Below are 13,040 nucleotides of genomic sequence, written 5' to 3'. Positions count from 1 at the left end.
TTAAGTTTTTTTTTTTCCCTAAATTAGGAGCTTGTACAAATAATTTTGAATTTCTTCACAACTTATTTTAATTTATTGTGATTTTAGATAAATTATAATTATAAATATTAATTTATTTAATATAAAATAATAAGATCGCCTCCAAAAGAATAGACTTTGAAGGTCAGCTGCTCCATAATGTAATTGGAGATAGCACTAGTGCGAACCAGTTCAAAAGAATAGATATTATCTCTGTATTTTTGGAAAAAGACAAAAAATAATTAAAAAATAATAATAATAAATTATAGTGGTAAATTAAAGTAATTATTATTCATATTTAAGTGGGACTAAGTCGGTCGTGTACATGTCTTAATTCTGAATAGTCAACCACTCCATTGTAATACTAATTTGAATTAACTATAATTAGATGCATAATTAATGTTGTGATGAACACTTATGAACCGGCACTTAAATACTTAGATTAGACGATCAAGTTTGTTTGTTATTACAAGTGGTTAAGTAAATCGTAGTATTAAGCCACGTAGTTCATTTTATGGCATGAATGATTGCAAAGTGTGGTAATTAGCTAAATCAATACGGAACCCTAATGTTGAAAATTAGCAGCACCATAATTAACTTAGATAATTAGACTTTATATAATATTTAGACCATGTTTGGTTGCCAAGATAAGTTATGATTAACTAAATAGTTGGACTTAATTTGATGGTTTGTATCCTAATAAATTGTCGGGACGACCCGCCAAAATTATATAAGTATGGTTTATATTGTCTTATCTTGGCTTATCTTGCTTTTTAGTGAGTTTTTTTGTTAGACGTCGTGAGCTCTAATAAAATAATTGGGTTTCATTAGATTGGTTAATCTTATCTTGACAGCCAAATGAGGCCTTAGTATACTGTATAATTTGTCAGACCGACCTATAAATATTTGAATTTACATTGAATTATTTAATCTTATCTAGTATACTGTATAATTTGTCAGATCGACCCGTAAATATTTGTATTTACACTGAATTATTTAATTTTATTTTAATTAATCTTATCTTATGAACCAGACGAGTGCTAATATTATTATATTGAAAGTGTGGCAACTAAAAATAGTTTTTCCACTTTAATTGAGGTCTCATAAAACGTGTCATGTGATTATGGTGTATTGATTTACACATGGTCATAAAAGCGCCTTTACTTTCTTGTCAACATATGGTATCAATACCACTTTCGACACATAACTCATAAAAGCGCGTTTTACTATATTTATAATTGGACGTTGTTTTATTTATTTATAAACTAAAATAATTAGTCAACGCCAATACCAAAAGTCCAAAACTATACAATCGAAATTAGATAAGTTGTACCATAAAAATATTACCTATAAATTTTGAGACTAGCAACTATTTATACCTGTGATTAAGGTAACATGGGCCTGGACCTTTAGTCAAAGCTTAATTATGCCAGATGGGCCTAAGTTGGCTAAAACTTATTAAAGTTGGGCTCATGCTTATATTATTGAATTTAATTTTTAAACTTCATATTTTTGGGCTTAGGCTATGTTTGGCTGTTGAGATTAATTATTATTAACTAAATAATTAGACTTTATATGAATTTTTTTGTTGGACATCCGGGACCAATAAAATAATAGAATTTATATTAAATTATTTAATTTTATCTTGTCAGCGACACGAGTGCTAATATTATTATATTGAAAGATTTCCTATATCTGTGATTAGTAACTATCGAGTAAACTGCAAAATGTACCCCTGTGTAATTTCTAAATAGCAAAAACCCCCCTGTGATAAATAAACTAGCAAAAACCCTCCTGTAAAATTTAGTTAAAGGCGAAAACCCCCTGGTTGACTTGTGTGTGGCTTACTCGCGGGTTGCGCGACTGGGAGTTGGTTTTTGGACGTAAAATGACGAAATTGACCCTTAAAATGTATTTATATGTATATATATTATATGTATATATATTTTCTTTTTAATTTGATTGTTTAAAAATTAAAATATTGTTAAAAATAGTAAATAAGTAAATTAAAAAATTATTAAAAATTTGTTAATAAAATTAAGTATATATTTTTTTAAATACATAACAATAAAATTTAAGTTTTCTTTTGATGTAGGGATAATTTAAAATATATACAAAAAATATGTGATAATAAAAATAGAAATAAATTAAAAACCCCATTGTACCTTTATAATTAAGATATAACAAAAATAAAATAATTAAAATATTTAAAAAATATAAGGATATATTAATTGCAAAATCCCAGGGGTATTTGGGTCTTTTTATATGAAGTCAGCCCTCAAATGAGTAATGGGCCGAGTGTGCTATTTAAATAATTTCACATGGGCTTTTTTGCTAGTTTATTTATCATAGAGGGGTTTTCGCTATTTAGAGATTACACAGGGGTACTTTTTGCAGTTTACTCAGTAACTATTTATACATGTGAATTGTGATTGAAGGTAACATGAGCTAGGAGATTTAGTCAAGCCTTATTAGCTCGAATGGGTTAAAATATTAGTAAAATTTAGGTTCTAAACTTAATATTTGTAACTGGTTAGCTAAGGTTCATCTTGAAGGGATTAGAAATTTTTCGGGGCTTCGGCCAAAGTAGAAGTTTACGTTTATTCCAAGAGCTGCCAACAATGCTTGTCACCTTTTAGCTACATGGAGGCTGTAATCACCTATAAACGAAAATTCCGAAAAGATGTTAAATGCCCGTAAAACCATATAAAGCTGTTAAAACAGTGTAAATTTCTATAACATAAACTCGATCGAGTACACATACTCACGACACTACAATTGCAATTAATTAACTCTCTCGCGTGTTCATGCTAAAAGATACAAATGTTGTTACCAACAATTTGAACAGGGCAAAACTTTTCAAATAGAGTTTGCATCAATGAATTGACTTCAAGCAAAACTTATAGCAGCAGCGGCAGATGAGGTTCATGAGGGACAAGTTCAACAAACTCCACATAGTTATGTGTCATCGAAACCCGAATTGTACAGGTTTTGGGATACTTATAATCTTTGTGTGTTTGGTGCATTGCCATAGCTGTAAACATTAAATCCACCATAGAGCCTGTGGATAAATCCCCACTTGCATTCACCAGGTCCAACAAATTATATTTGATTTGCTGCCGTACACAAATAATAAAACAAGAAGCAATTGTTATAATCATTTATTAATACACAACAAATTACTTTTAAGAAGAAAAAATAAATAAAGAGATACATATATACATGTGTTTTGTTGTAGACTTCAATTGCGAATTCGGCACATTCTCTGAGGACGTTCACAGCTTGCCTGAGTAATTGCACCGCGGAGGAGGCAGCTCGGTTATTTTTCAAGAACGTCGTCAAATATTGGGGATTACCGAAGAGCATCATAAGTGATCGAGACCCACGCTTCACAGGACAACTATGGACGGAGCTTTTCAAACTGTTGGGATCCGAGCTTTGCTTCTCGACAAGTTTTCACCCCCTAACCGACGGGCAAACTGAGAGGGTGAACGCTTTACTCGAGTGCTACTTACGGCACTTCGTGGGAGTCAATCAAAAGGATTGGGCGAAGCTCCTCGATGTGGCTCAATTTTCTTACAACATGCTGGGGAGTGAAGCCACGGGAAGGAGTCCATTCGAGCTTGCAACGGGACAACAGCCGCTTATGCCACACACTTTGACTATGGCAACCGATGGAAGGAGTCACGGAGCATTGAAGATGGTTAAGTCGTGGGAAGAACAAGCCGACTTAGCCCGAGCGTGCCTTGGGAAGGTCAGGCGACGTATGAAGAAATAAGCGGACGATAAAAGACGAACACGGGAATTCGACGTTGGGGCCTAAGTGATGGTGAAACTATTTCCCCAACAGTTCAAGGCGTTGCGGAGCATGCACAAAGGTCTTGTGCGGAGGTACGAAGGACCATTCCCGGTGATCGCCAAAGTCGGTAAAGTCTCGTATCGCCTAGAACTTCCAAATTCTTTGAAAATTCACCCGATCTTCTATGTGAGTATGTTGAAGCCTTATCACGAAGACAAGGAAGAACCGAGCCGAGGAGAGTCACATCGAGCACCCCCAATCATGACTAAGTCATATGATAAGGAGATCGAGAAAGTGCTCGGCCGACAACTAAAGCGACGTAGGGGTGTGCCAGCGAGTATTCAATACCTTATCAAATGGAAGGAACTACCCGAGTCTGAGGGAGCGTGGGAGACTAAGGAAAACTTGTGGCAATTTCAAGATCGTCTCCATTTGTTCGAAGCAACGAGGACGTCGCCGGATTAGGCAGGGAGGATGTCACGGCCCGCTAGTTTTGGCCCAATCCTTTGCCAGTTTCCCTTGGGTTGGGAGGTTAAGGAAGCCCAAAACTTAACCCAAATAGGGTTAAGCCCAAGTTGGCCAAAATGTATAGAGATAGGTTCTCTTGGAGAATTGTAGAAAGCTTTCTAGAATCATCACTTTTAGATATTTTGTAGGAATTCTGTGGAGTTTTATAGTGAACAACTTCTAACCGTTAGATCAAATAGATCTCCACCGTCCAGCAAGGAGGTGGCTTAGTATAAATAGGGGTAAGATCCTCATTTATAATCATCCAACAAATCCAACAAGAATCCAAGCACTTAAGCAGTACTTTTCTACAAATTTTCCATCACTTAGCATTCTCTACAAATTTTCCATCACGGCATGTGACATTTAGGAAAATTATTAAACAAAATGATAATCCAAGAAAAAGTATTAATAAAAAAAATATTCATTTGACTTACATCTCCTTTGAAGGCCGAAAAAGTGGTATACATATCAATATGAGCAACTATTGGGTGACCGGCAAAAATAATCTTTTTGGCCCGATCCAAACAATCAACATAGCCAATATTTTTAACTTTTATTATATCACCCTATAATAAAATAAAATATAAATTAATTATTACAAAACTAATTTTATTAGACAAAAAATAATATAAAAAATACTTACAAATGAAAATGGTGCTGGCCTTTGGATTATTCCGACGTACGGATAGTTGGTTTTCAGTGGGATAGCTTTCTCTAGCACAAAGTGTGGCCCCGTTGTACCGTCGCACCCGTAATAATTCATATCATTATCCAAGTCGGCGCAAGGTTGAAACTTGTCTGGAAACCGAGTATAAGCTTTATAGCCGCTAATTACATTCGGATAATCTTTATATAGATTGTCGAGCAAGTATTGGGGGAAGCATAATAATCCTCCCTTTCGGGGAAACGTTTCTTGAGCTCAAATGAAACGAGAGAAGAAATTGCATGACAGTTGCAATCTAAAAAAAATTATCAATATTTATTTTAAAATTAACAAATATTTATTAAAATAATAAGAAATGCTAAATAGCCCCTTATCAGGTCCTTTCTGACGGATATTGGGCATCTCGACACAAAAAATTCTTAGATCCTAAGTGCGAGAAGGGATGTCCGACATGGTAGTTATCTTATCAACCTTAAAAGACATGGTTGAAATCTTCAAATGACATGGGAAATGTGTATTAAAAAGTGCCACTAAAAGAGACTTAAAATATATGAAAAATCATTAAAGTTCTAGAAAAGCTACACCCAACCTAATTTCTTTCTTGTTGGGGGTTTGAGTTCGAATGAAGAGGCAAAAATGATGCATGTGAATAGTCAGACGAAAAACATATACGCATGTAATTCATTGGATGAGAAAGTAATCAAGGAAAAAGAAAATAGGAAAAAATGACTGGAGTTTTGTATGGGGTTTTCGAGAAAATTAGAAAAAAAATAATGGGACAGAAGCTGGACTCTATTGATGGCAATATGTAAGTATGGCATCTGACAAGCAGAAATGGTGTAGCATGAATATAACAAATGAGACAATATAGCTGGACATTCATAATGGTGCTCTACACAAATTAAAAACAGCACTACACATGCAGCCAAAACATGAAGATATGATTTGTGTATTAATTAAATTGAGTTTTAACTTCACATTTTCTCAAAAAAAATGAAAAAGAGTTTTGACTTTACATCCAAAAATAAGGCGAGGGTACCATCCTTAAAAAAAGATAAAATAAAAGAAAAAAGATGATATCTTGATAAAAAACACCCACGGTTTGAAGATCAAGTAAAACCCTAGGTAAGTTCCAAATTGACAGTGGTTCTATTCTACACATAAGGCCAAAACATAAAAAAAGTGTTCTGAAAAATTAATGTTGATATGCCTAATTGGGCCAACCCAATGGGCCTACAATTTCTTTACCTAATGGGCTACGAGCCCAATATCGAAGACTAATATCACCGAGGCCCAAACACCTTTAAGTAAGGCTTGAGCCCAACAAAGCAAACCCAACCCAATAAACGACATATAAATAGAGGTTTTACTCATTTTATTAAGGTACGTCCTATTACCTGAGCAATACTACAACTGTATTCTCTGGACTATTTTCTATGATCAGCACGTCTGACTTGAGCGTCGGAGGGGTTTCCGCCGGATCAACCCCCGGCTTAGTTCATGTGTTCTATGATCGCAGGTACCTCAGGATCATCAAGTTGTCAAGCTACTGATCTGCTTTGCTCTCCCAGCTCATTTTCTACACCACCCTAGGTGAGCTAATATTTTAGCATCATCAAATGTGTAACCTTATGACTGAGGTTTGACTTAACCCGAGAGATCCAAAACTAGGGTAAGCCCAAGAGGCTGAAAAAAAAAATCAAAGGAAAATGATGAAGATGTACTATCTAAAACATGACATATACGGATCTATATATACATCCAGTGATGGTTATATATATATACTTTCGCTAGGAGAAATATAATTTTTGAAATGAAAAAATGCCACGGTTTGAAAATCTAATTTAACCATGTATTCACGTATATATATGCTCAGTTAAAAATGCATCGCACATAAATTCTCTTATTTCATTCTAAAACGAACAACATTTGTTTTTGATTAATTTGGAATAAAAAAATGGTAGAAATAATTTGAAATTCGAGAGAGAATAGAATATCTTTTGTTCTCGAAAGATATATAAAAAAATATACCCGGTGAAGGTAATATTTCTTGAATGACGAAAGATAGAGAAGACGAGCAAAAATGTAGAAGCAAAAAAAAAGAAAAATCTCAGTTTTCTCTCTGAAGCTACATGACTGGTTTTAATGGTGGAGGTGATGTGAAAGTGAAGAAAAAGTATTGTAACATGTGAGAGAAAAAATAGCTGGCTTGTACCGGTTCCTCAATAAAATGACCAATATACCCCTCTTATTAAATTAATATTTTTAAATAATCCAAATATTGCTTTTCGTTAAGAATTAGGATATATAATGGGGAGGTGATATTCGCGGTAGCAAAATTACGAATGTCGTTTTAAAAAATCCACTCTCTATCTTTCTTTCTCTCTCTACAATTTTAGCTTTTATATTAGAAATCATTCCAAAACTCATGTTATTGTAGTCATTTGCAAAAAAAATGAGTGCATCGAATGAGGATCGAGATACGGAATCCAATGAGGTAAAATTTGTTCGTTTTTGTTCTTTAAATCGTGAAAACGCGACCCACGACCAATTTAGACGCCGAAAAATATGTTTCACGCCCAAACTAGGCGCAAAAAACTCGATTCACGCCCGGTTTGGGCGCGGAAAAGCACTTCCGGCGCCCGGTTTGGGCGCGCGTGCTGAATGAGTTTAAATAAAATAAAAAATAAAAAAACCATATATTTGTGCTGCTATAGGGACTCGAACACGAGCCCCTTCTATTGAAATTCTAACTTACCTAACCATCTAGGCAACAGTAAATTTAGTTATAAATTCTTATTTAACAACAATTAGCCATTTCATTATACTGGGGAAAAAAATAAACAAATACACGCTGCTACCATGACTCGAACACGGGTCTATTGGGAAATAGACAAAAGGCCTGACCAACTAGGCTACAGCGAGTTTGTTAACTACTACTTATTTAAGTAGATTCATTCAATTCCGTTATACTGGGCCAAAAAAAAAAATGAACCGGACGACCGGTCCAGAACCGGCGTCTGGACCGAACGCCCGAAGTAATTTTCCACGCCCAAAATGGGTGTGGGAAAGCAGTTTCCACGTCTGGTTTAGGCGTGGAAACTGCTTTCCCACGCCCATTTTGGGCGTGGAAAATTCGAAAACCCAACACTAAAAACAGCAAAAAATCGCGATTTTCATGGGATTTTCATGGGATTTTCACATGATTAACCACAAATTCAATATATATAACTACTTTAGATGATTAATTACGATTCAAATTGACGAGATTTTTAGATTTGGGATGATTTGTGAGAGAGTTTGAAGATTTTTGTGAATTTTGGGGGTTTTGGGGATTTTGGGGTTTGGGTAGATTTGAGGATTTTTAGAGAGAGAAAGATAAGAATATTGTGAACGACATTCGTAATTTTGCTGCCGCGTAAATCATTTCAGTATATAATGGGCTGGACTTTGAGAATAGGTTGGGCTGCGACCCATTAAAATTGGAAATTAGGGAAGTTCGAATAATAGACGATTTACCTTTTGGATTTCTTTCTGAGGGCAATTTATTTACCACCTTCTTCTTCTTCTCTTTGTTCCTTTTTCTTTTCTTTTTTTGTTTTTGTTTTTTTGCTTCTAATAAAATTATATCGTCCAACGTGGCATAAACGACGTCGTTGGCCTTGATATTATAATTTACACCTAACAATTTCCAATCGGTATTAGGGTTTAATACCACAAGAACCCACCGTTTCGCCTTCTTCTCGGGTTTTAGAGAAACACCTTCACCAGCAATGGCTTTCTGGGGTAATTTGACTATCTCGACTATTATTTCTTCACTTTGCGTTTTCGTTTTTTTAATTTTATGAGAACTCTTTTTTATACGCAGATTCATGCTTTAACGGTCTATTTTTCGTTTTCTGAAATTTGAATTTCTTACCAGGAATTGAAGTAAAACCAGGCAAACCGTACATTCATCGGTCCGATGATGAGAGAGGAAGGCTTCATGTTTCCCAGGTCTGTCCGAGGATGAAACTTCAACTTATTTATTTGTCTTTCAGAATTTGTTTATATTGTAAATATATAATTTTGGCTGCGTAGAGGAAAACTACCACAATATTCTGTTTATTTAAATTAATGGAAATTTTCATGTAATGATTATTCTGTTTGAAGCTGTGGTTATGATTTTGATTTTGATTTAATTGGTTTTTAGGCTACTTTGGGTACTGGTTCCTCAACTAAGAGGAGCATAGTACAGTGTGAAGTGGGAGATAAGAAGCCTATTTACATGTGTTCGTTGTTGCCTGAAAAACTTGAGACTTGTGCATTGAACCTTGAGTTTGAGGAAGACGACGAGGTTACTTTCTCAATTCTTGGCTCTCACAGCGTGCATCTCTCGGGCTTCTTCTATGGCGATAACGAGGACGAGGATAACTTCGGAGATGATTATGGGTCGTATCCTTTTACCATTGTGGCTTAATTAAACGGCACACTCATTCTATCTTATTCCAGTTGTGGTTAAATTAACTGGCATACTCTCTCTCTCTCTCTCATTCTGTATTATTTAGTTTTTGTCCAGTTGCTTCATAACATAATATGATAGTGCTATTGAGATAAAATGGGAATGTGCAATTATTTCTTTATGTCTCGATGTTGCTGTTTCCTTTTACTCCAATTTGAAGAGATCCTTATGGGGACGATGTGATGGCGACTGATTCAGAAGATGAGATTAGTTATGATTCTGAAGATGAAGAGGACGATGAAGATGAGGGTGATGAGTTTATTGATGAGGAATTTGGCATGTATCCTGCGTCGCCTGTTCCGAACAGTGGAGGTATTTTCTTAATTTAATGTTTACCTTAAGCTAGTTCTTGTTAAAAAACTCTGGATTATATTACGCAATTTAAGTTATCTTGGACTGATTATTTGGTTTGCTGAACCCATTTTAATTTGGTTGAGAGAGGAACCAAAAAGTTGAACATCCCTTCAAATTATTTGTTACATTCAACAATATTTTTTTTCTCTGGATGAATTGTGAGGATCATTTTAGTATTTTCTTATATTCTGGTTTAACTTTTATTTCTTGATTCTTGATAGTGAAAATTGAAGAAATAGTGGATGAAGATAAACCTGAAAATGGCCTGTCTAAACGAGCAAAAAAGAAGAAAAACCAGTCAAGCATTGCTGATAACAATGAGAACTCCAACCGTCAGATTGTTGTGAAGGGTGGATCGGGTGTTCCTATCTTTGAAAGTGAAGATGAAGATGGTTTTCCCATATCCGGATGGGAAAAAAAGTCTGATATTTCAAAACCTGTTGCAGAATTAGAGGAGACCGCAGGTGAGAAAATTGGTGAAAAAACCCAGAAAAAGAATGGAAAGGAAGATGCTGCCCGTGGAAAAAAATTGAAAAGAAAGATTGATGCTGCCGAACAAGATGATGAACCTGCAAGGTAGACCAATTTTTCATATTTATTTATCTGAATTTTAATATTCACCTGGCTTAGAATTTAAAGTATTGTCGTGATGCCTTTATAATTTTGGCCAGAAATATGGTTTATGCTTTAAATATACTTTCATTTTGCTACCACGTGTGCAGGGAAAATCTGAAACCCGGTGCTACTTCAGTCCAACCTGATGCTGTAATTTCTGACAATGAAGTTAAACAAAAGAAGAATAAGAAGAAAAAGATATCTGAGAAATTAGCAAGTGCTCAGGATAATGTCACGCCAAATTCCGATGGTAAACAAGAGTCTTCAGTAGCGGAAATTGGAAATGATCAGAAGCCATCTTCTGAAAAGTGAGATTTGCTTTTTCTACATTTGTTATCGTTCCTAGTCAATTTCATTAAGTCAGAATAAACACTAGATGATTCTTTGTAATACATACATTATCAATTCACCTTTAGTTGCTCACTTACCTAAATTTCCTCTCACTGCATCCCCTGTTTGTTAAAAGTAACGTATCTTTTGTTTTTATTGGATTTATTATCTTCTTACAACAAATTGTGATGCATTATAGAACGTTGTCTTTTATCAGTATTTCTATGATATCTGATGCATTCATAGAATGTTGACTTTGATACTGATGCATCTGTTATCATAATGATTACAGGAAGAAAAATAAGAAAAATAAGAAAAAGAATAAACAGGAGGTAGATGCGCCAACTCCAAATACAGAGGACAAACAAACAGGTGAAAAAGGATCTATTACGGAGAAACAAGAGAAGGAAGAAGCTAAATCATTGCAAGTAAGGACATTTCCAAATGGTTTGATGATAGAGGAATTGGCAATGGGTAAACCAGATGGCAAAAGAGCTTCTCAAGGGAAGAAGGTGATATTACTATAACTTATTTTTGTAATAAGAAAACCAGTCTGCTCCAAGAACGTGTGCACTGTTTTTACCTTATGAAGATAATTGGGAAATTAAATTGCTTGATGTCAAACAAAATTCTGAATTTTTCCATACATGCAGGTTGGTGTCCGTTACATTGGCAAGCTGAAGAAGAATGGCAAAATTTTTGACTCGAACATTGGAAAATCACCCTTTAAATTTCGTTTAGGTATAATATCTATTTCCCTCTGATTTTTTAATAGAAAATCCAATACTTGGTATTAAAAATTGATGATACATATTTTTAAGTATGAATGCATTGCATTTTGATCAGGTTTGAGCTGTAATTATATCGTCTCCTTGTACATAAATTTTATGTACTTACAGGCACAAACACACACACACATGTGTGGGTGTGGGTGTGGGTGTGGGTGTGGGTGTGTGTGTGTGTGTGTGTGGTTAAGACCAATGGTTCTGAACTTACTGATGTTAATTTTGAATTTTAAATTATAGACTCATATGATCAAATTAACTAATTTGGGTTTAATATCGACACTGGACACTATCAAAATCTGTACTGATGGTTTCGCTAGTTGCATAATCTTTGAGCTTGAAATTGTATCCCCAGATTTAAACAACTCGGTTTTGCATTAATTTTCTAATATGTTTTAAGTTTATATGTTATTGACTAGTAATAATCACCAACGTGTTCAGTGTTGTAAAAAGAATTACCTGACCATTTCAGACTGATCTGCGTTAGATGCTGTGTTAAATGATTTAAATAACTTTTAAGCAAAACATGATGCTGATTAAACATTTTTACCCTTTTCTTGTTTATAATAATAAATAATGTTCTTCTTGGTGGCGCAGGTATTGGCCAAGTTATTAAGGGATGGGACGTGGGTGTCAACGGTAATTATTTCTGAAATACATGCAAAAAACACTTTTAAGGAATTATTATACTTTCTTGCCAATGTTGTAACATTCTTCTTTAAATCAATTTGAACGAGCAGGCATGCGCGTAGGAGACAAACGAAGACTCACAATTCCTCCAGCTATGGGGTATTATATTTTCTCCTTTATATTTCTGTATTAATATATGCTAGTTATATCACGGGAAACTGTTAGTCGAATGTCTTTTTAATAACAAAGAAAAATATTAAGCAGCAGTATGTATATATATATATTTTTCAAGGACATTTAAGCGAGATTAAGAGAATAATAATTACCATTTTCCTGCTTCTAATCAGTATCCGGTTATTGAAATGCAGTTATGGCGCGAAAGGATGTGGTCCAGCTATACCTCCAAACTCATGGCTCGTCTTCGATGTTGAGTTGGTAGAGGCTTAATCGCAAAAAAAGTGGGCTCTTATCTTCACAAATCAATGTGGTGTTATATTTAAGTTAACGATTTATTTTGTCGAAGTAGCTTTGGCTGCTTAAGTTTTGGTGCATACCCCCCGTTTTCTATTTTTGATTGCACTAGAGTGCGCGGTTTGGGATAATTAGTCTGGCAAAACTTATCTGGCTGGCCAAAATGAGTTGTTTGAAGTGTTCTTGAATTTACTGTCAAATTTTACTGGACTATATTTAAACACATGAGTTTATCTATTTCTGTTGGTTTTTCCCATAGCTTAATTATATGAGAATTTAATTTCCGATCCAATTTTTATTTTAGAAAATGATTTCGAGAGTTCCACCCGCCCCGCCCTGCTAATTTTAAACTCTGCTAGCGGA

At 34.7% G+C, this 13,040-nt stretch overlaps 1 protein-coding gene across 1 annotated transcript; it reads left to right on the top strand.

Annotated features, from left to right (window-relative positions):
• Window positions 1-8,527: 8,527 nt before the first annotated feature.
• Window positions 8,528-12,914, top strand: FKBP53 (FK506 BINDING PROTEIN 53). Its single transcript, XM_088819321.1, has 11 exons — window positions 8,528-8,777; window positions 8,914-8,987; window positions 9,184-9,425; window positions 9,653-9,804; window positions 10,068-10,422; window positions 10,569-10,769; window positions 11,084-11,303; window positions 11,445-11,532; window positions 12,174-12,215; window positions 12,317-12,365; window positions 12,575-12,914. Exons 1-11 carry the CDS (start codon window positions 8,765-8,767, stop codon window positions 12,651-12,653), a joined length of 1,515 nt encoding a protein of 504 aa, XP_088675447.1. The 5' UTR covers window positions 8,528-8,764; the 3' UTR covers window positions 12,654-12,914.
• Window positions 12,915-13,040: the final 126 nt, after the last annotated feature.

This window comes from Erythranthe guttata, chromosome 6 (assembly GCF_056151865.1).
Source record: "Erythranthe guttata isolate IM_541 chromosome 6, IM_541, whole genome shotgun sequence".
Taxonomy (NCBI): domain Eukaryota; kingdom Viridiplantae; phylum Streptophyta; class Magnoliopsida; order Lamiales; family Phrymaceae; genus Erythranthe; species Erythranthe guttata.
The sequence above is the reverse complement of the archived record's forward strand: the minus strand, read 5'-3'. Positions and strand labels throughout refer to the sequence as shown.